General features: G+C 37.0%; 1 protein-coding gene across 1 annotated transcript in view; it reads left to right on the plus strand.

Annotated features, from left to right (window-relative positions):
• Positions 1-9,232: 9,232 nt before the first annotated feature.
• F9 (coagulation factor IX) overlaps positions 9,233-23,372 on the plus strand; it is a 31,948-nt gene continuing 17,808 nt past the window's right edge. The window contains exons 1-4 of the mRNA XM_002763332.6: positions 9,233-9,346; positions 15,268-15,431; positions 15,620-15,644; positions 19,488-19,601. Of these exons, the coding sequence (XP_002763378.1) occupies positions 9,259-9,346; positions 15,268-15,431; positions 15,620-15,644; positions 19,488-19,601 (391 nt within the window). The 5' untranslated portion in view covers positions 9,233-9,258. The remainder of the gene's footprint in view (positions 9,347-15,267; positions 15,432-15,619; positions 15,645-19,487; positions 19,602-23,372) is intronic.

Below are 23,372 nucleotides of genomic sequence, written 5' to 3' on the forward strand. Positions count from 1 at the left end.
GACATAGGCATAGGCAAGAACTTCATGACTAAAACACCAAAAGCAATGGCAACAAAAGCCAAAATTGACAAATGGGATCTCACTAAACTTAAGAGCTTCTGGACAGCAAAAGAAACAACCATTAGAGTGACCCAGCAACAAACAGAATGGAAAAAAAATTTTTTGCAAGCTACCCATCTGACAAAGGGCTAATATCTAGAATCTACAAAGAACTAAAACAAATTTACAAGTAAAAAAACAAACAACTCCAAGTGGGCGAAGGATATGAACAGGGACTTTTCAAAAGAAGACATTTATATGGCCAAAAAACATGAAAAAAATGCTCATCATCACTGATCATTAGAGAAATGCAAATCAAAACCACATTGAAATACCATCTCATGCCAGTTAGAATGGCAATCATTGAAAAATCTGAAGACAACAGATGCTGGACAGGATGTGGAGAAAGAAATAGGAACACTTTTACACTGTTGGTGGGAGTATAAATTAGTTCAACCATTGTGGAAGACAGTGTGGCGATTCCTCAAGGATCTAGAAATAGAAATACCATTTGACCCAGCAATCTCATTACTGAGTATATACCCAAAGGATTATAAATTCTTCTGTTATAAAGACACATGAAAACTTATGTTCATTGTGGCACTGTTTACAATAGCAAGGACTTGGAACCAGCCCAAATGCCCATCAAGGATAGACTGGATTAAAAAAAAGGTGACACATATACACCATGGAATACTATGCAATCATAAAAAAGGATGAGTTCATGTCCTTTGTAGGGACATGGATGAATCTGTAAACCATCATTCTCAGCAAACTGACACAAGAACAGAAAAACAAACACCGCATGTTCTCACTCATAAGTGAGTGTTGAACAGTGAGAACACATGGGCACAAGGAGGGGAACATCAAACACTGGGGTCTGTTGGGGGTGGGAGGCTAGGGGAGCAATAGCAGGGGTTGGGGAGGTTGGGGAGGGATAACAGTAGGATAAATACCTAATGTAGGTGATGGGGGCATGGAGGCAGCAAACCATCATGGCATGTGTATCCCTATGTGCACATCCTGCAAGATCTGCACATGTACCCCAGAACTTACACAATTTTTAACAAAGCAGAGGATAAAGTTAAAGTATAGAGCTTTCATTTTTCTTTTTACGTGTTTGTTTATGCAACTAGTATTAAGTTGTTATTAGTTTAAAATAATGGTTATAAGGTAGTATTTGCAAGCCTCAGGGTAATTTCAAATCAAAAACCACCAGGGATACGCAACAACTAAACAGCAAGAAATTAAATCATATCACCAGAGGAAACCATCTTTGCTAAAAGGAAGACAGTAAGGAAAGAAAAAGGAAACATAAACCAGAAAACAAATAATAAAATGATAATAGTAAGTCCTTACTTATCTATAATAACTTTGATGGTAAATGGACTAAACTCTCCAATCAAAACACACAGACTGGCTTAACAGATAAAAAAGCAAGACCAAATGTTCTGTTGCTTACAGAAAAACATACTTCACCTATATGTTAACAGTGCATAAAGGGATGGAAAAAGATATTCCATGCCAAGAGAACCAGAAAAGAGCAGGAGAAACTATACTCATTTCAGACAAAACAGGTTTTAAGACACAAACTGTAAAAAGATACAACAAATGTCATTATTTAAAGATAAAAGGGTCAATTGAGCAAGATAATATAACAATGTAAACATATATTCACCCAACACAAAAGCACCCACATACATAAAGCAAACATTAGAGCTAAAGAGAGAGATAGACCTCTATACAATAATAGCTGGAAACTTCAATAGCATACTTTCAGCATTAAACTGATCTCCCAGACAAACTCAACAAGGAAACATTGGACTTAATCTGTACTTTAGAACAAATGGACCTAATAGATATTTACAAAACATTTCATTCAACAGCTACAGAATATACATTCTTCTCCTCAGTATAGATTATTCTCAGAATACACCATATGTTAAATCACAAAAAAGTCTTAAAACATTGAAAAAGCCAGAATAATATCAAGCAACTTCCCTGACCATGATGGAATAAAATTAGAAATTAATAAGAGGATGTTTGGAAACTATACAAATACATGGAAATTAAACAATATGCTCCTGAAGAAGGTCAATGAAGAAATTTAAAAATTGAAGTTTCTTGAAACAAATGACAATGGAAGTTCTAGCAACTGCACTAGGCAAAAAATATACATAAAGACATACAAATTGAAAATGAAGAAATAAAACTATACTATTTAAAAATAACATGATTATATATGTGGAAAACTCCAAGCAATCTATAAAAAAATGAAAAAAAAATCTCCTGGAACTACAAAATGATTTCTGCAAAGTCAGAAGATGCACAATGTGCAAAAATTAATTGCATTCTTATTTCATAAAAATGAATATGCCAAAACAGAAATTTAAAAGACAATAGCAAAACTCCTGGAACTAATAAGTGATTGGTAGTAAGGTTGCAGGATACAAGGTTAATATGCAAAAGTCAATCACTTTCCTATATACAAGCAATTAGCAAGTGGAATTTGCAATTCGAAACACAATGACATTTACCATTAGCACCCACAAAAATAAAATTTGTGCATATAAATATAACAAAATATGTACAAGGTTTATATGAGAAAAAGTCAAAAACGCTGATGAAAGAAATGAAAGTAGAACGAAATAGAGAAATATTCCATGTTAACAGACAACCCAATATCGTCAAAATGTCAATTCTTCCCAATATCATTTATAGATTAGATGCAATCCTGATCAAAATCCCAAGAAGTTTTTTGTTTATGTACATATTAGTCAGTTCTCACATAGCTATAAAAAATACCCAAGACTGGATAGTTTATAAAGGAAAGAGGTTTAATTGACTGACAGTTCTGGAAGGCTGGAGAGGCCTCAGGAAACTTAAAATCATGGTGGAAGGGGAAGCAAGACCTTCACATGGTGGCAGGAGACAGAAGGGTAAGTAAGAGAAATTCCAGACACATAAAACCACCAGCTGTTGTGAGAACTCACTGCCTTTTATGAGAAAAGCATAGGGGAAACTGCTCTCCCACTCCATTTACCTCCCTCCTTTAACAAGTGGGGATTATAGTTTCTTAGTTTCTTCCAACATGTGAGGATTACAACTTGAGATGAGATTTGGGGGAAAAACAGGGTCAAACCATATCATTGCACCCCAGCTCCTCCAAAATCTCATGTCCTTTATACATTTCAAAAGCAATCATACCTTCCCAACAGTCTCCCAAAGTCTTAACTCATTCCAGCATTAACTCAAGTCTAAGTCCAAAGTCTTATCTGAGACAGGGCAAGTCCCTTCTGCCTATGATCCTGTAAAATCAAAAGCAAGTAAACTCCTTCCAAGATATAATGGGGGTACAGGCATTGGATAAATATGCCATTCCAAATGGGAGAAATTGGCTCAAACAAAGGGGCTACAGGCCCCATGCAAGTCTAAAATCCAGAAAAGCAGTCATTAAATCTTAAAGCTCCAAAATAATCTCCTTTGACTCCATGTCTCAAATCCAGGGCACACTTATGCAAAGGGTGGGCACCTAGGGCCTTGGGCAACTCCACCCCTGTGGCTTTGCAGGGTGCAGTTCCCCACCCACCCTGGCTGCTTTCACACCTGGTGTTGAGTGACTGTGGCTTTCCCAGGTGCATGGTGCAAGCTGTTTGTGAACCATTATGGGGTTTGAAGGATAGTGCTCCTCTTCTCACAGCTCCACTAGGCAGTGCACCAGTGGAGACTCTATGTGGGGGGCTCCAGCCCCACACTTCCCTTCTGCACTGCCCTGGCAAAGGCTCTCCATGAGGGCTCCATCCCTGCAGCAAACTTCTGCCTGAATATCCAGGCATTTCCATACATCCTCTGAAGTTCCCAAACCTCAATTCTTTACTTCTGTGCACGTGCAGGCCCAACACCATGTGGAAGCTGCTAAGGGTTGGGATTTGCACCCTCTGAAGCAATGCCCTGAGCTGTACATTGGTCCCTTTTATTCATGGCTGGGGCACAGGGCGTCAAGTCCTAAGGCTGAACAGAGCAGGAGCAGGGCCCTAGGCCAAGCCCAGGAAACCATTTTTCCCTTCTAAGCCTCAAGGCTTAGAAGAGAGCCTGCCATGAGAGAGGCTGCCATGGAGATCTCTGACGTGCCCTGGAGATATTTTCTCATTGTCCTGGTGATTAACATTTAGCTCATCATTAATTATGCAAATTTCTGCAGCTGGCTTAAATTTCTCCCCAGAAAATAGGTTTTTCTTTCCTATGACAGGGTCAGGCTGCAAATTTTCCAAACTTTCACTCTGTCACCTCTTGAACAGTTTGCTGCTTAGAAATTTCTTCCACCAGATACCCTAAATCATCTCTCTCAGGTTTGAAGTTCAACAGATCTCTATGGAAGGGACAAAATGCCACCAGTTTTTTTGCCAAAATATAGCAAGAGTGATCTTTACTTTAGTTCCCAGTAAGTTTATCTCCATCTGAGGCCACCTCAGCCTGGACTTCATTGTCTACATCACTATCAGCATTTTGGACAGAACCATTCAACAAATCTCTAGAAAGCTCCAAACAATTCCATATTTTCCTCTCTTCTGAGCCCTCCAAACTATTCCAACCTCTGCATGTTACCCAGTTCCAAAGTCACTTACACATTGTCAAGTATCTCTATATTAGTATCCCACTGCCGGCACAAATTAACTGTATTAGTCCATTCTTACACTGTAATAAAAAATGCCTGAGACTGGGTAATTTATACAGGAAAATGTTTTGACTCACAGTTCTGCATGTCTGTGGATGCCTCAGGAAACTTATAATCATGACAGTAGGAGAAGAGGAAGCAAGGACCTTCTTCACATAGCAGCAAGAGAAAGAAAGGCAAGCAAGGAGAATACCAGATGCTCATAAAACCATCAAATCTCATGAGAACCCACTCACTATCACAAAAACAGCATGGGGGAACCACCCCCACGATCCAATCACCTCCTCCCTCCACACATGAGGATTACAATTCAAGATAAGATTCAAGTGGGGACAGACAGCCAAAATATATCAGATATTGACAATATGATAATAAAGTTTATGTGGAGAGGCAAAAGACCCAGGATAGCCAATAAAATATTGAATGAGAAAACAAAGTTGGAGGACTGATACTACCAGAGCTCAAGACTTACTATAAAGCTATAGCAATTAAGGCAGTATGGTATTGGCAAAAAACATATACAAATATAATAGTTCAATAAAATAGAATAGAGAGCCCAGAACTAGACCCTCATAATATAGTCAACTGATCTTTGACAAAGGAGCAAAGGCAATAAAATGGAGAAAAGATAGTCTTTTCACCAAATGGCATGGAACTGGACATGAAAAAAGGATATCTAGACACAAACCTTACACGCTTCACAAATATGAATGCAGAATGGATCACAGCCCTAAATGTAAAGTGTACAATCATAAAACTCCTAGAAAATAACATATGAAAAAAATCTAGATTACCTTGTCTTTGGTAATAACATTTTAGATACAACACCACAGGCAAGATATATGAAAGAAAAAAATGATACATCAGAGTCCATTAAAATTGCTCTGTGAAACATACTGTCAAGAGAATGAAAATATAAGCCACAGACTGGAAGAAAACATTTCCACAAAATATATTTGGTTAAGGAATGTTATCAAAAACATAAAGAACTCTTAAAACTCAACAATAAGGAAATAGCATGAGTTATTTTCATTTAACATGGGCCAAAGACCTCAACAGACAACCCACCAAAGAAGATACACAAATGGCAAATAAGTATATGAAAAGATGCTCTACATCATATGTCACCAGGGAATTGCAAATTGAAACAACAATGAGATACCATTATACATCTATTAGAATGGCCAAAATGCAGAACGCTGACAACACAATGCTAAGGAGGATGTGGAAAAACAGGACCTTTTATTTACTTATTGGTGGGAATGCAGAGTGGAACAGGCACTTTAGAAGACAGTTTTGTAGTTTCTCACAAACTAAACACACTCTTAACGTACAATTCAACAATCTCACTCCTCATTATTTACTCAAAAAAGTTAAAAACATACATCTACACAAAAATATGAACACAAACTTTTATAAGAACTTTAATTATAATTGCCAAAACTTGAAAACCACCAAGATGTCCTTCAGTAGGTGAATGGATAAGCTGTGGTACTTTCAGACAATAAAATATTATTCAGGATTAAAAAGAAATAGGCTAATAAATCATGAAAAGACATGGGAAAAATTTTAAAGCATATTAGTAAGTGAAGGAAGACAATCTGGAAATCTACATAGTATATGACTTCAACTACAGTCATGTACCACATAACAACATTTTGCCCATTGACAGAATGTGTATATAACAGTGGTCCCATAAGATTATAATGGAGTTGAAATATTCCTTTTGCATACTAACACCATACCTGTTGTAGCATTGTAGCACCACACATCACTCAGGTGTTTGTGGTATTGCTGGTGTAAAGAAACCCACTGCACTGTCAACTGTATAAAAATATAGCCCAATTATGTACACTACACAATACTTGATTACTAAAAACTATGTTAATGGTTTCTGTATTTACTATACTATATTTTATTCTTATTTTATAGTATACTTCTACTTACATATTTTAAAACATTAATTGTAAAACAGCCTCAGGCAGGTCCTTCAGGAGGTATTGCAGAAGAAGGAATTGTTATCACAGGAGATGACAGCTTCATGTATGTTACTACTCCTGAAGACCTTCCATGTGTGGAGGTAGAAGACAGTGGTATTAATGATTGTGACCCTGTGGAAGCCTAAGCCAATATGCGTATTTGTGTCTTAGTTTTTAACAAAAGGTTTTAAAGTTAATAAAAATAGAAAAAGCTTATAAAGATACAAAGAAAATATTTTTGTTGAGATGTATAATGTGTTTATGTTTTAAGCTAAGTATTATGATGAAAGTGTCAAAAAGTTTAAATTTTTTAAAGTTTATAAAATAAACACATTGCTGTAAACTAAGGTTAAACATTTTTTATAAACTTAGTGTAGCTTCAGTGTATAGTGTTTATAAAACTACAGTAGTGTACTGTAATGTCCTAGGCCTTCACATTCAGTGATCACTCACTCACTCACTCACTCACCCAGAGCAACTTCCAGTCCTGCAAGCTTCATTCTTAATAAGTGCTCTATATAGGTGTACCATTTTTCTCTTTTATTTCTACTGTACTTTTTTATGTTTATGTACATATATATTATCATAATTGCCTACAGTATTCAGTATGGTAATATGCTGTACAGATTCATAGCCTGAAAGCAATAGGCTATATCATATAGCTTAGTAGTGTAGTCTGCTATGCCATCTAGGTTTATGTAAGTACAATCTATGATGTTCATACAATGAAATTGCTTAATGACACATTGCTCTGAATGTATCCTCATCAAACTGTACATGACTTTCTGAAAGAGGCAAAACTATGGAGACAGTAAAAATGATTAGTGGTTGCCAGGGGATGTGGGGAGACAAGATAGAGAACAGAGGATTTTTAGGGCAGTTAAACTACTCTGTATAATACTATAATGGTGAATACATGTCATTATATATCTGTCCAAACCTTTAGAATGAACAACACCAAGAATGAACTCTAAAGTAAACAATTGACTTTGGGTGATTATGATGTATCAATGCAGGTACATCAATTGTGATAAATGTACTACTCTTGTGGGACATGTTGATAATGAATGAGTCTGTGCATGTGTGGGAGATCTCTGTACCTTCCACCCAATTTTGCTGTGAATCTAAAACCACTCTAGAAAAATTAAGTCTTACAAAGAAACACAGTAACATTCATAATTACTCCAGAGAAAATTAAATCCTTACGTATACACTTACCAAAACACATGTAGTATATATATGCTAAAAATTACAAAAAAACTGATGAAAGAAATAGAAGACCTAAATAAATGAAGAGACATATGTATTACGTTCCTGGATTGAAAAATTTAACACGTTGAAGTTATCAATTTTCCCAAAGTGACATATAGGTTTTACATAATTCCTATCAAAACTGCAGTGTTTTTTTTTAGATACATATAAGATCATTCTAAAATTTATATGGAAAGTTATAAGGTCTTAGAATAGTTAAAACCATCTTACCAAAAGAAGAATAAAATTGGGGGAATCACTCTACCTAACATAAAGTCTTACTACATAGCTATAGTAATTATGACAGTGTCGTTTTGGCAGAGGGATTAATACATCAATGGCACAAAAACTAGATAGAAAAACTGGAAGTAAACCCAAAACAATATGGTTAGCTAGTTTATGAAAAAATTTCAGAAACCATTCAAAGAAGAAGATGATGGGTTTTTTTAATTTTTTTTAACAAATTGTGCTTGAGAAATTGGACATCCCTATGCAAGCAAAGGAAAAAAAGAAGGGGAAAAGGGGGGCAAAGGGGGAAACAAACGGGGGGAAAAGGGGAAAAAAGGGGAAAAAGGGAAGGGAAGGGAAGGGAAGGAAAGGGGAGGGGAGGGGAGGGGAGGGGAGGGAAGGAAGTTTGAGCTAAACCTCATACTTTACATAAAAATTAACTCAAAATGGAGCATAGACATAAATCTACTTCAAACTGCAAAACATTTAGAAAAAAAACATAGGAAAAAAAATCATCAGGATCTAGCGTCAGTAGAAAAATTCTAAATGTGATCCATAAAATAAAAAACGATAAACTGGACTACATCAGAACTAAAAAATTCTTCCCTGTGACAATATGTGTAATTCACATGTCTATGAAAGGACTCATATCTAGAATATATAAACAACCTTAAAAATCTAACGGTGAAAAAAATCAGTCTAACTGGATCATTCATACATTACTGATGGAAATGTAAAGTGGCACAGCCATTTTGGCAAACATCAATGCTGACAAAGATAGGATGGGTCCCACTGATGAATTGTACTGCTACAGTAAATGTAACCACTATGCTTATCCCCATTCTGAAGATGTTTCACTTCCTGTTTCAGCTTCAAATCAGCCACAATGGCACAAGCCATGAAATCAGAAGTGAAATTTAATAATGACCACTGCCCATTCTCTTCACTTGTCCAAAGAGGACACTGGAAATAGTTCAAAGACCCATTGAGGGAGATGGACATTTTTCCCAGAAGTAAATACAGCTCAGCTTGTACTTTGGTACAACCGATCGACCTTACCACTTGCACAATCTGCTAGCAAAGCTTATGCAGCGCCTGAAGATGATCATGGCAGAATCACCAGGCCTCATCACCATCTGCCTTTTAGGATATCTACTCAGTGCTGAATGTACAGGTTTGTTTCCTTTTTTAAAATACATTGAGTATGCTTGTCTTTTAGATACAGAAATATCTGGTGCTGTCTTCTTCACTAAATTTTGATTACATGATTTGACAGCAATATTGAAGAGTCTAGCAGCCAGCATGCAGGTTGGTAAGTACTGGTTCTTTGTTAGCTAGGTTTTCTTCTTCTTTGTTTTTAAAACTAAATAGATTGGCAATGCTTATGAAGCATTTATATTTAATAAACACAGTTCAGTTTACGATTTGGCCATGTAACTCCTCTTAGAAAACATTTATCTTTTTAATTTAAAAAATTAAAAGTGGGAAAACAAAGAAATAGCAGAATACAGTGAAAAAAATTAATGACATTACTTTTTGGACTCACCACCTTGAAATCAGAATGGGAAACATTAAAATCACAAATAGTCTTATTTACACAAAAAGTCTGATTTTAAAATACATGACATTTCAAGATTTTAGAAGTATGTAATGAGGTATGGCTCTGATTTTTTAAATTATATGCCTTCAATTTAAAGTATTAGTTAAAATATAAGATTAACCTTTCATTGGTAAGGTGTTATTTATCACGAAAGTTTTTCATGGGTTAGGACAAAAATCATTTTTTCTCTATTTCAAACATCTTTGAGTTGATATTTGGTGAAACACATTACCCACTTGAGTTCCCTAGGGGAGATAAGCAAGTCTAAGAACTGACATAAAGAGTAGGAGTTAGCTAATGCAACATATATCACTTTGTTTTTTCACAACTACAGTGACTTTATATATTCCCCAGAGGAAGGCATACAGGGAAGAAATTATCCCATTTGGACAAACAGCATGTTCTCACAGGAAGCATTTATCACACTTACTTGTCAACCTTCTAGAATCAAATCTAGTAACTGACAGTACCAGGATCAGGGGTGCCAACCCTAAGCACCCCCAGAAAGCTGACCAGCCCTGTGGTTCCCACTCCAGACATGATGTCAGCTGTGAAATCAGACTGAAATGCTGAAATAATGACGCAAAAATACAGAGGTTAAACTAGCTAAGTGAGTAAAGTCAAGGGATAAAGAAAATGTGTTGGAAAACTCACACACAAAGCAGTACATAAAGCAAGGTCATTAGACATATCTCATTAGTGTGACATCTGGGAGGACAAAGGATCCAAACTCTTTTTTCAATATAAGTGGTGAAATGATGGTTGTAAGAGGGTTCCTTGAAGACTTCAGATGCTGGGGAAAGGGTAGATTCGAATAAAGAAGAACCAGGCTTTTTTAAACCTGAAGGGAAGTTAAATATATGACCCCCAGACAATACTAAGGAGAAAGGCAATGTGATTCTGCAACCATTGTAGCCAGAGATAATAAGCTCTTGAGGAGGGGGCCAGGGAAATTTTTCTAAGAATGAACAGTATTAATGCAGCACTATCTTCTGCTATTAAACTCTCACTGGCTTCTGAAATAAGTTTCTGTGAACGATTTGCTGAGATGTTGCATTTTCATGGATGCTGCATTTAAGTATTATTGTAACAATTTAGAATTTTGAAATTAAAACTGTTTTGTAAAACCAGTTTAGTTTTGTAAAGTGTATGCATCAAAGATTTCCTTCATTCATGCATACATTACTGAGTTGCAAGTACAATGCCAGGTACTGTGGCAGGGTACTAAGGGTAGGAGGATAAACTAGACCCCCTCTTTGATGTAAAGCACCATAAGGCCAGGTGAGAGATTCCAATATTATGTGATAAAATGTGTACCAGGTGCTAAGGGATCATAGAAAAAGGAACACATTAAATGGGGAAACACGACAAGAGAGACAATATTTTCATGTGGGTCTTAAAAGATGAGTAGGAGTTCTCTCTCTCTTTAAATATCTGATATAAGGGTGTTTTATTCAGAGAGGATCAATCATGTGCAAAGATTCAGATTTACAAGAATATGAGGTATTTCAGGAGTTTTGTTTGGTTCCACATAGACTATGACAAGTGAAGCAGGTAAACAAGGTAGAACTGGTCATCAGATAATAAAGGCGTTAACCTAAGGAGATTGGTCAATGAAATGCAATATGGAGGTATCCAAGGTATGAAAATAAGGAGTAACACTGATGGCTGATTTAGGATGCCCAGTCTGGCAACACTCTAATGATATGATAGTTGGGGAGGGAGGCGGTACCAAGACGAGGAGAGAGCAGTCTTGAGACTATTGCAATTATCTAGGGGAGACATAAAGGCTGGAACCTGAACAGTGGCTATACAAAAAGACTTCAAATGATATTAAAGAAGTAGAAGTCGTATGACTTAACCATCTGGGTATGGAAGGGGAAGCGGCTAGAGTCTCAGGCATTTTGTGTTTGACATGATTATGGGGCCACAGCATAATGTCTAGATAACTGGCTGTTTAGTCTGACTTCCAGAGTCTGAATCATGGGTCTGATGTTTTAGTTTGTTACCTTGGCCAAAGCACTTAGCCTCTATGAACCTCAGTTTTCCTCATTTAAAAAAAATAAGATGACAGTGTCTATCTTATGGGACTTTTGTGAGGATAAAGTGAGATAATGGATGCAAAGTTACTGAGCGCAGTGTCCATTACATATACATCAGCTATTACTGGCCACATTATGATATACAGTTAGGGAGTTGGAAAGATAATCTGAAATTCAGGAGACATACCTAACTATAGATGAGTATTTGGAACTCAGTGTTCTCTAAACAGTAGTTACAGCCGTGTGTGGGCATCTAGAGAGTGAGCACAGATACCGTGATGCCTAGTACAGTGCCTGGCAGTACTGGTTATATGCTCAGTAAATTTGCTGACAGGGTTAGAGCCAGATTAGTGTGTGGTAAGCAAGGCCTGTAGGGCATAAATATACTTGTACATGCTGAGAAGTGAGGACCTCTTAAATATTGTGCCCTAGATGCCTTGTTTAGTTCACTCTTGTCCCAGCCCTGGCAAGTATATATGAAGTGAAAAGGGAAAAAGCTGAGGCTGGAGCCTGGGTGAACCCTGGACATTTAAGGGCCAGGGAGAGGAACAGGAGTTAATCAATTCAAGTGCTGGATGGACAATAGGAGTTAGAGCCAAGAGGAGAACCAGAATGGAGTAATTATTATAAAAATAGTTTCCTAAAAAGGGAGAGATCAATAATTAGAAATGATTTAGAGAAGCCAGTAAATATATAAACTCAAAATTATTCTTTACGTCATTCCCAATTGTGACAATAGTCATTTCATTATATAAATGTGATTAAGGAAGGAAAAGAGCTACACAAATTATTAAAGAGCTAAAGAGAACTGGGAAAATTAAAAAGGAAGAAAGTAGGGCCAACATGAAAGGAGTAGGGAGAAAGAGAGATAGCCAGCATATTCTCTCACTGATCCTGTCAACACCACTGTGAGGTGGACATTCTTATTATACTACTGTTAAATCTATTTTACATTTGACAAAGTTAAGGTTCAGAGCTTATGTGACTTGTCAAAAGTCACAAGGTCTATAGGAGGCAGATATTTGATTCAAACCTATTTCTGTCTGATCTTATTCTGTTTTTCACTCAACCACATTGTACAGTCAGTTCTCCCTGTGAGTTCCATAGCCACAGATTCAACTAACTGCAGATCAAAAATATTCAAGAAAAAAGTGGATGGCTGCATCTCTACCAAACATGTACAGACTTTTTATCTTTCATTATTCCCTAAACAACAGAGTATAATAACTATTTACATAGCAGTTACATTGTATCAGCTATTATGAGAAACCTAGAGATGATTTGAAGTATAAAGGAGGATGTGTTTAGGTTACATGCAAATAGTAAGCCATTTTTATATGAAAGACTTGAGCATCTGCAGATCTTAGTATTTTGCTGGGGGTCTTCCCACCAATTTTCCCAGCTTGGAGATTTTTTTCCTTCACAGTGCTCAGCCATCTGGGAAGAGAAGGATGAAGGCAGAGGGCTGCTCTGACTTAGGGGCTAGGATTGCAGGATAGGCACAGCATTTCAAAGGAGTGAAGGGAATTGAGAAATTTGGCAAATGAAGAGTTGAAGAGGGGCCGGGCACGGTGGCTCACACCTGTAATCCCAGCACTTTGGGAGGCCCAGGCAGGCAGATCATTTGAGGTCAGGAGGTAGATGCCAGCCTGATCAACATGGTGAAACCCATCTCTACTAAAAATACAAAAATTAGCTGGGCATGATGGTGTACGCCTGTAGTCTCAGCTACTTGGGAGGCTGAGGCAGGGGAATCACTAGAACCAGGGAGGCGAAGGTTGCAGTGAGCCAAGATTGCACCACTGCACTCCAGCCTGGGCAACAAAGTGAGACTCTGTCTCAAAAAAAAAAAAAAAAGAAAAAGAAAAAGAAGATGAAGACGAAGAAAAAGAAGAAAAAAAGAGTTGAAGAGAAAAAGTTTAGGCTAAATTTAAAGAAAACGAAGTGAGCCCAAAGGGGACTTGCAGCGCAAGAGAAAAGCAAGGATATCAAAGGACTAGAATGCTCCATGAAATGAACAGCTGCAAAGAAAATAAGGGAAGAAAGTTTAGTCCATCTCCTTTGCTTTCCTCTTTTACTCTCCTTTCTCTTCCTTTTTGGAATTAATTACGAAGTAGTCGAAAATAGCCTGGAAAGTTTATCTTATAAGCTCTTTATCCTATTGAGATGGTATCAGATATATTGCTAGACCCTTGAAGAAAGGAACAACTCCAGGCAACCTCTTGAGTCCCCGTTATTAATTTTATACATACACACACATATATGTATATACATTAAAACACACGAACATGTGCGTGTGTGTATACAGTCAGGCATTCCTTAACAATGGGGATATATTCTGAGAAATGTGTCATTAAGCAATTTCATCACTGTGCGAACATAATAGAGTGTACTTACCTAAACCTAAATTAGGCCTAGCCTAATACATACCTAGGATATATTGATGTGGCCTACTGCCCCTGGGCTTCTAGGCTGCAAACCAGTACAGCATGTGACTGTACTGAACACTGTAGGCAACTGGAACAGTGGTATTTTTGTGTCTAAACATAGAAAAGGTACAGTAAAAATACAGTATTATAATCCTATGGGACCACTGTCATATAAGGTGGTCCATCGTTGACCAAAATGTCATTATGCAGCAAATTATTATATATATATATATACGTATGTATATACACACACAGAGACAGAGAGAGAGACAAAGACAGAGACAGAGAGACAGAGACAGAGAGAGAGAAAGACAAAGAAACAGAGGAGGGAAGGAGTAAAGGAAGCAGACAATTCAGATGGGGACATGAATTCTCCAGAGTTCAGGAGTATCTCTACAGACTACATAGATGTCACTTAAAAAAATCCACATCCTGAATTCCAGAGAGATGTTTAAATCGCTGAAATTCCTATAGTACATGCTAACCAAAGGTGTTGTTGATCTGAAATTTTTTTAAATTATTGTAGTGGTTTTTCTTTAAAACTTAGTCACAGACACTGAGATCACATTTGCAGCTGGACCATAATTAGGATTCTGTTCTTCAGGAGACATTTGTTCAAAGTCATTTGGGCAACTGTATCCTGAAAACAGCCCAGCCAGGGTGATGGATCACCTTGCAAGGATCCGCAATGAGCTAGCTATTTTCAAGTGATGACGAAGTGTGAAGTTAACTGCTCATTTGAGAACTTTCTTGTTCATCCAAAGTAAATTCAAATACGATTAGAAAACTGACCTTTTACTACTAGAACTCTCCTGACTAAAAGTAAAATTGAATTTTAATTCCTAAATCTCCATGTTTATATAGGACTGTGGGAACATCACAGATTTTGGCTCCATGCCCTAAAGAGAAATTGGCTTTGGGATTACTTGGATTAAAAACAAAGCTTTTCTTAAGAGATATATTTAATTTTCATGATGTTTTCTCTTTTTTTCTAAAACTGAATAATTATTCTTTTACATTTCAGTTTTTCTTGATAATGAAAATGCCAACAAAATTCTGAATCGGCCAAAGAGGTATAATTCAGGTAAATTGGAAGAATTTGTTCAAGGGAACCTTGAGAGAGAATGTTTAGAAGAAAAGTGTAGTTTTGAAGAAGCACGAGAGGTTTTTGAAAACACTGAAAAAACAGTGAGTATTTCCACATAATACCTTTCAGATGCAGAGCATAGAATAGAAAATCTTTAAAAGGGGACTTTTCTTTAAAATTTTAAAGCATCCATATATATGTATGTATTATAAATGTTACAAAAGATAGGGAATCATTACCAAAACACTTTAAATACTACCATTAATTTGTCCTCTTTTATTCTTTATAGAATGAATTTTGGAAGCAGTATGTTGGTAAGCAATTCATTTTATCATATAGGTAGTATATGAAACATCTGAGAATTATGTGGGTTTTTTTCTCTGCATAAATAGATAATACATTAAACTTTGTCAAAAAGATTCAGAAAGATCAGTCTAACCTTTTAACCCATATTGAATAGTGATATACTATAGAGTTATACCAGCATGGGAACTATCAGCTGGTAGATAAGTTTAATCTTCCCTAGGGCTTCACAAAGAACATTGTTCCACCCCAGGTGGTGGAAGGAAGAAACTGAAATGATTGTGTCTTAGGAACCAATGAAAGTTTGCATTCCTCAGTAAAACCAGAGAATGCTGATTGACTTAAACGTTTGTAGCTTCAAAGTCCTCCTCATTATCATGGCCCATAAACCCTTCCATGATTGTCCTTCTCCGCTCTCCCCATTGCCCTTCTCACCGCTGCTGCTTCTCTCCTCACACACTGGGCTCCAGCCACCTTGGCCTTCCTGCCACTTCTTGCACACTCTAGGAATGCTCCCACTTTAGAGGTTTTATCTGACTGTTCCCAAATTCCCCTGAGCTGGCTCCCTTACCTCCTTCAGGTCTTTATCCAAACGTTACCATCTTAGCAAGGCCTACCTTCATCATCTATTAATACTTCAACCTACCCCAGTAGCTGTACCACTCTAGACACCTGCACAGTATCCCACTCTACTTTTGAACAGAGCTTTTCACCATCTAATGTATCATATAATTTCTTACTCATACTATTTATCATTTATTTATTCCTGCTCCCAAAAAATCTGAAAATGCAAGTTTCATGTGGGCAGAGAAACTTAACAATGGGGATATATTCTGAGAAATGTGCCGTTAAGCAATTTCATCATTGTGCGAGCATAATAGAGTGTACTTACTTAAACCTAAATGGTATAGCCTACGACATACCTAGGATATATTCATGTGGCCTACTGTCGCTAGGCTCCTAGGCTGCAAACCTGAACACATGTGACTGTATATTCAATTGTTTTGTTTATTGATATATCCCTAGCACCTAGAACAATATCTGGAAAAGAGGTACTCAGTAAATGTTTATCCAATGAATTGACCAAAAGAAGGAAAATTCAAAACTTTAATGACAACTAATTTTAAAACTACAATAACTTAAAATTCAGCAGTAGGATTTTGAGGGAGGGTAAGTTTCAAAGATTGACTTACCTAAGACTATGCATCAATAAAAAGAAATTAACCCAGATACCAAATTCTCCAACTTCCATCAATTGGAAATCCAATTCTATTTTCTACAGTGTATGTTCTGGAGACACTACTGGACACTCTCATACTCTCAGAACTTACAATTCCTCCATTTTTGTTTTTAAATCATGAGAAAAAAAGGAGTTGACTCTGTTATATTGCTTTGTCTACCTTTCCTTGATCTTAGAAATGAATACTACACCATGGTAAATTTTACTGAAGTATCTCCTAAAGTTAATCCAAATAGGTCTTTGTAATCTCGATTCCTGCAAAATTTAGAACTTTGAATCACATGATATATTTCTAAAAGTAAATCCATGCCTACTTTCCCCACCAAAAAATTCCGCACTACATTTAAATTCCTATAATCCCTTCATTGCTCACTCCCACCCCCAGGAGCATATTTTAAAGTTGGGCCTCTGCCTTTTGGGCCACATAGGCATACTGTTTGCTATCTGGAAAACATGGAAGGCATTATTCTGTCACTATTGCTTCATCAACCAAAAAATAAAACAACAAAAACAAGAACAAAAAAAGAAAGAAACTTCCTCCCTCTTTTCACTTGCTGTCAAGATTCCTAACCACTACAAAATTAACCTATGTTTCTTCTCCCACATAGTAGAAATCCAAGCTTCTCACTGCTGTGCTATTCTGTATCATCAATTCATCACATAAAGAGCCTCTTTGAAGAAGAATGATTGTCCAACCACTTTACTAGCATCTGTCGAGCACTTTTCAGTTTACTATCACATTTAACCCTTACACCATCCCTGTGACCAAAGCATTATTAACTCTATTTTACAGGAGAGTAAACTGAGGCTCAGGGAAGTTAAAGGAATTGCCAAAGGTCACCAGTTGGGGAGTCATGAAGCCCAGAAGAGAAGCCAAATTCTCTACTGCTCAACCCCTTGCTTTCACTATTACGCCTCACGGCCTTCAAATCTAAATGCAGTTATTCATTAAACAGGAACCCAGTAGTCTTAAACAGGAATCTCTCACTTGGCAAGGTCTTGTCTCTTGTTGTATTTGACCCCAACTGTCTATGGCTTTTCCTGGACCCAAAGTACACACAGACAAGAACCCAAAGGAGGACTACATGTGGGATAAAATGACAGTCATTTTAATGACATGTCTCAGCAGATGAGTTCCTGTGTAGCTGGCTGAAAGCCCAGACCCTTTCAGTAAAACATCCTGAATAATTCACATTTTTTGGTCTATAATATGAAGGGCAAATGTAGCTCATTTTTAGACCAGTTCTGAACATCAATAATAATAAACCAGAGATAACGTATTTTGTTTTCATAGAATTGGAACAAATTGGAATGTCTGTGCAAAAGGTTATCAGATGTAGGGGCAGAGGGGACAAGGTCTAATTTTTACAGCGAGGAAATTTTCCAGGAAGAAACTATTTCTGATAAAGGCATATTAGCCTCTTAGCCAACAGAACCTGGATAGATGCTTCTGACAGAGAAGAGGGAATAAACAGGCAGGAATCTACACACAGGATATCAGGGATATTTGCTCTAAAATACAATTGATCATTAGAAATTTCTCAGTTCCCCCTTTTCCCCGATTCTTTGATTCTTATTGTTATCTTTATCTCTTATTCCTTTGTTTCTCATATATTGAGACTTACAGATCAAGCTCCCATTTTTTTCTTCAGGGATATTTTTCTTGTTCAAAGTGCCTACCGTCTCCCTTCTGGTTCTATTCATCCTTTCTCCCGAAACTCCTTTAGAAGCGTGGATTAAGGCAGAGCACTAAGAAATGAGACTTAAAGGTCCCCTTCACATTCTGACTCTTCTCCTTTCGTCTATTCCTTCCTCCTGTTTTCTTAATATCGGTGTCTTCAAAGGCTTTCAAGTGCACAGTAAATGTGGAAACTTGAAGAAAGGCAGAATAGAAACATAACCAGTGCATACATAAAGCACACTGTAGAATCTTATTAAATTGTGTATGATATATTGAATGCTGTTTTTCACATTACCTAGACCATTTAAACCTAATTTGTAGAACACAGACTATCTTTAAGCAGTAACAGATGTTTCTGACATCTTTTCTATTGTCTTGGACCATTACTGCATATGATATATCAAAGTTAAGTGACAATACAAGGAAGTAGATGCATTTGCTCCATGCCTAGGCCATCAGTTCCTAAAGTGGAAACATCATATATTATCTAGCTCAGTTTACTCTACAAGATCTGCCATAGAGCCTTGTATGACATAGAGATATTTTTTGAAGCAATTCAATTTGACTTGGAATTAACTCTGCCATCATTCTGCAAGGAAGGATTGAAAATTGGTCTTACCCTATGCTGAAATAGTACATTTCTATTAAAAAAAAAAAAGTCCTTCTCCCTCTTCCCTTGGATTGCATAAACTATGTACATGCCTTCCTCGGGGCAACTTCCTAGGACTATGTTAGCCTAAGGATCTTTGTTTGGGTGGCTTTTAGAAACTCAGGAAGACAGGAGCATCATATATCTATAAGCAGCTGGCTTTCAGGTCAGTGGTTTTGCTCTGACCCTAAAATCAGACTCCCATCACCATGAGTATCTACAGGGGAGGACTGGGCATTCTAAGGAGTTTATGTGCCAATTCAATTTCTTAACCTATCTCAAAGATGGAGATCAGTGTGAGTCCAATCCATGTTTAAATGGCGGCAGATGCAAGGATAACATTAATTCCTATGAATGTTGGTGTCCATTTGGATTTGAAGGAAAGAACTGTGAATTAGGTAAGTAACAATGTTTTGACTACTCATGGTTCAAAGTTTCCCTCTGAAACAAGTTGAAACTAGAAAATGCAATATTCATGTATCATAATTTTTTCTTAAAAACATACTTTCAAAGCTTATAAACATTTATTTCATTTGTAGTTATAGTTTTCAGAATATGAGTTCAAGAAACTATATTAAAATCAATAACAATATTTGGTAACTAATATTAAGTGATAATGATGCTCCACTCACTTTACTTATTAATCCTTAATACAGCCATATGTGGTTAGTACTGTCATTATCCCCATTCTATGCAGATGAGAAAACTGCAACCCCAACAGCCAAAAGTGACAGAGGTATAAATGGTTTCGACAAAACTTAAACTTCAGTGTGACCAAAACCCATGCTTTTAACTACGTATTCAAAACTCAGAGAAAACTGAACACGGAAAATTGAAATCATGACTAAATTGCTATCAACATACGTAGTGAAAGTCAATTAAGTACAGAACTAGAGAATGACTGGCCAATTATCCCATATAATGGGAATTCTCCACGTGTACAAACCACTTCATATGCTAAATTTGTTGACAAAATTCAAAGCTCATTCCTGAATTTGACTACATTGATCACATCAAAAGTGTTACATAGCAACCCTAGAATCCTTGGATACCTTTTCTTCTCAAAGCCTAGATTATATTTTTCTGAGGTTTTGGTAACCGCAGCAGTAAACCCCAGTGTCCTTTACCTACTTGTTTATTACCTCCAAATGCAATATTACTGGTACTGTGATTGTGAAATGCACACAGTGCTAATAAGGAATTCACTTTCTATTCTGATATGTCAGAATAATAGAGATGCAATCCTAAGGAAAGAATTGAACACCACAGGCTACATGACTAAGGACAAAGAGTAGAAAATTAGCAGAACTCTATTAAGGCATTATAGCAATCCACCTCACAGATGAAAAGGGCATGAAATGAAATGAAATGTAGCAGCTGCACTTGTCCTGTTGAGAAAGGAAAAAAGTCACCTATAATGTTATTATCCTTTCAGTACTAAAAAGGAACTCATTGACCATCTTCCTTTGGGCTCTAAAATTTCTTAGAAGATTAAAAAAAAAAGATAAAGGTAACAGGGAAAAGACATTTGAAAAGAAAGAGTCAATGAACTTGCATACCTGGCTTGGACTCCCATTCCCTTAGATTTCAATTGTGGAGACAAACTAATGCCTGGGTTACTTTTCTTGTGGGTGTGTTAATTGATTCAACATCTCTGAAGTGCTACTTTCATCTGAAAGGTTATAATTTGAAATTCAGATTTACCTGGACAAATTTGATCCTTCTATTATGAAAACTTCAAGAACTCTTTGGAGTAGTTACTCTATCAGCTTAAATAATATAACCATTGGAGCTGAGGGAATGAATAACTCAATTAGTCTCAGTTACAACTGAAGGGCATGTTGTAGTAAACTATAATTGAAAACGTAAGTATTTTTACCTAGTTTAAATATAAAGGTGCTTTAAAAGGAGGACGGGAATAGCCCTGAGGAATTTAAATATAAGCACAAAACTTTAACATGTGTGTCTATGTTCCACACAGCAAAAATGTTAAATAACTGACACAACTTGGATAGTCTCATGTTCCCACATTTTGGTTTGGTCGGGGCTATGCAGTTGTACTGCAGCCACCACCAATCCGGGCCTCTAAGGTATGTTGATCTAACCCACCAATCTGATCAAGGTTTAGAAAAATATTTTCAGCCCAGTTAGCTCACAAACAAAATGAAAATTCCCTCAAATTGCTCTTTATCTCAGACAATAGAGGAAAGCAACATCAAAAGCATAAACAAAATACCATTTAAGCTTGTTGCTTCAAATTAAAGACTCATCTCAACAGCTACTAGATAGCACAGTTTATGGGGCATCTCGGCCCCGTCTTTTATCTTACATGGTGTGGAAAAAGAAAGGAGATTTTCATCAATAAGAGTGTTTTGTTATCTTTTTCCCTTGTCCATCAGGCCCTTCCCTGGGCGAGAGAGGTGTAAACATTCAGGGTGTGCTGTCTAGTTAAAGAATATTAATTGGCTACTAGGTCCCTTTGGTTAGAATAAAGACCTCTGTATGTTGCCCCCAGCTGTACAACAAATCCAAGTATCTCTCAGATAGACAAAGTTCTCTAAGAATTTGGTCATTCCTGCCTCTCCTAAAGAGTAACAGAGGCATTTTCCCACAGTAGAGTGGAAAGAAAAAAATCACAAGCATATAAACACTTTTTCAATTTTCCAGCATGTCACAGACACTACTGTCTTATTTACTACATATGTCTGAGGAGTGAAAAAAGTAACTATGTTGAGTTTAGCTGAAGCACAGCATATTTTATGGTAAACTTGTTAAATAAAACATCTTTTGTCCAAGCTTCGGTTGTCACACCAGTGGATATATCAGGAAATATAAAGGCAGAATAAAATAAAGCAGAACATACTAACATTTGTAGTAGGCATGAAGGGAATTAGACAGTGTTTGTGTTAACATGGGGGGAGAAAAACAGATGCTTTGAAATATTATTTAACAGATATTCTAGGCACTGAGGCCAGCTTCAGGATCAGAGAGAGCCATACGTACCACAGTACCTGATATAGAAATGCTCAGTAATTGATAAACGAGTCCCATTTTAACTGTCCCTTAGGCCCTAATCTATAGAACTCTCCCCTGGAATTCCTTGTGTCATTATTCTATTTCTGGAATCTTGAGTTCTTTTAGCTGAGGGCAAAAGACTGCTGATTAGGAAGCAATATTTCCCACCTCCTGCACAAAACAAGCCAAAGATCAACAGTACCACCAACATACTGGGCCCTAGAGGGCAATGAAAAATGTGGGGAATGATACAGTGGTATGGTTATTTACCCACTGACACAGAATGAGAATTGAGAAAATACAGAATTTACTGATTCCCATTGTGCATGCCCTGGACAAACCAAGCTGCACCTTTTGTAACTTATCACAATCTCATATTGACTGAACACTTTCTACAGGTAATGTTTGATTTGGCTGAACACTTTAGTATTGCTTTGTGCAACAAAATGATAGCTAGTAACATAAAAAGATCCAGAGATATTACCACTGCTAGTGAGGAGAAAGGTCTTTACATTAATTAATTAATAGGACCAAGTGCCATCTTCTTAGATCATGCCCTTAGTGGATTATTGGTAGCAAAGGTTAAAGCTCAAGTTGGTTCCTTTGTCCCCCTGGCAACAGTCGATTTGCCTCCCTTTATTTCCTGAACTATCACTAAGGAGTAAGAGCTAATTAACACATTTGGCTATGCTAGCATATTTAAAATAGCATTTAAAAGTTTAGATTTGTCACTCAAAAGTTCATATTCTCCAAAACCATACAGTCACTCTGTTAGCCTGTGTTCTCCCAGAAAAAAAGACACAAGCTTAGTTGTTAACATGTGCAATCCCAAGGGGCAAGAGAAAGGAACTAAAGAGTGAGGCAGCATAGAAAAGAAAGCCAGTAAGAGGATGAGTTATCAAACTACTCACTTCTAACTGCAACTGATTGCTTAACTTCCTGGGACTGTCTCCAGTAAGTTAAATAAACTGACCTCAGGTTAGTCCACCTGAGTGGGAAGAAGAGGTGAAAGAATTTGTCCATTAGTATCTGTCTCTTGTTGGTTAGAAGTTTGACTTATGGGAAATTAACTCCCCGACATTTCCTACTTGGGCATGCTTGGGTACCCAGAAGGTCATATGGTATCCATGCCTCAGCATTAACAGGGAAGCCTC

This window comes from Callithrix jacchus, chromosome X (genome assembly GCF_049354715.1).
Source record: "Callithrix jacchus isolate 240 chromosome X, calJac240_pri, whole genome shotgun sequence".
Taxonomy (NCBI): Eukaryota; Metazoa; Chordata; class Mammalia; order Primates; family Cebidae; genus Callithrix; species Callithrix jacchus.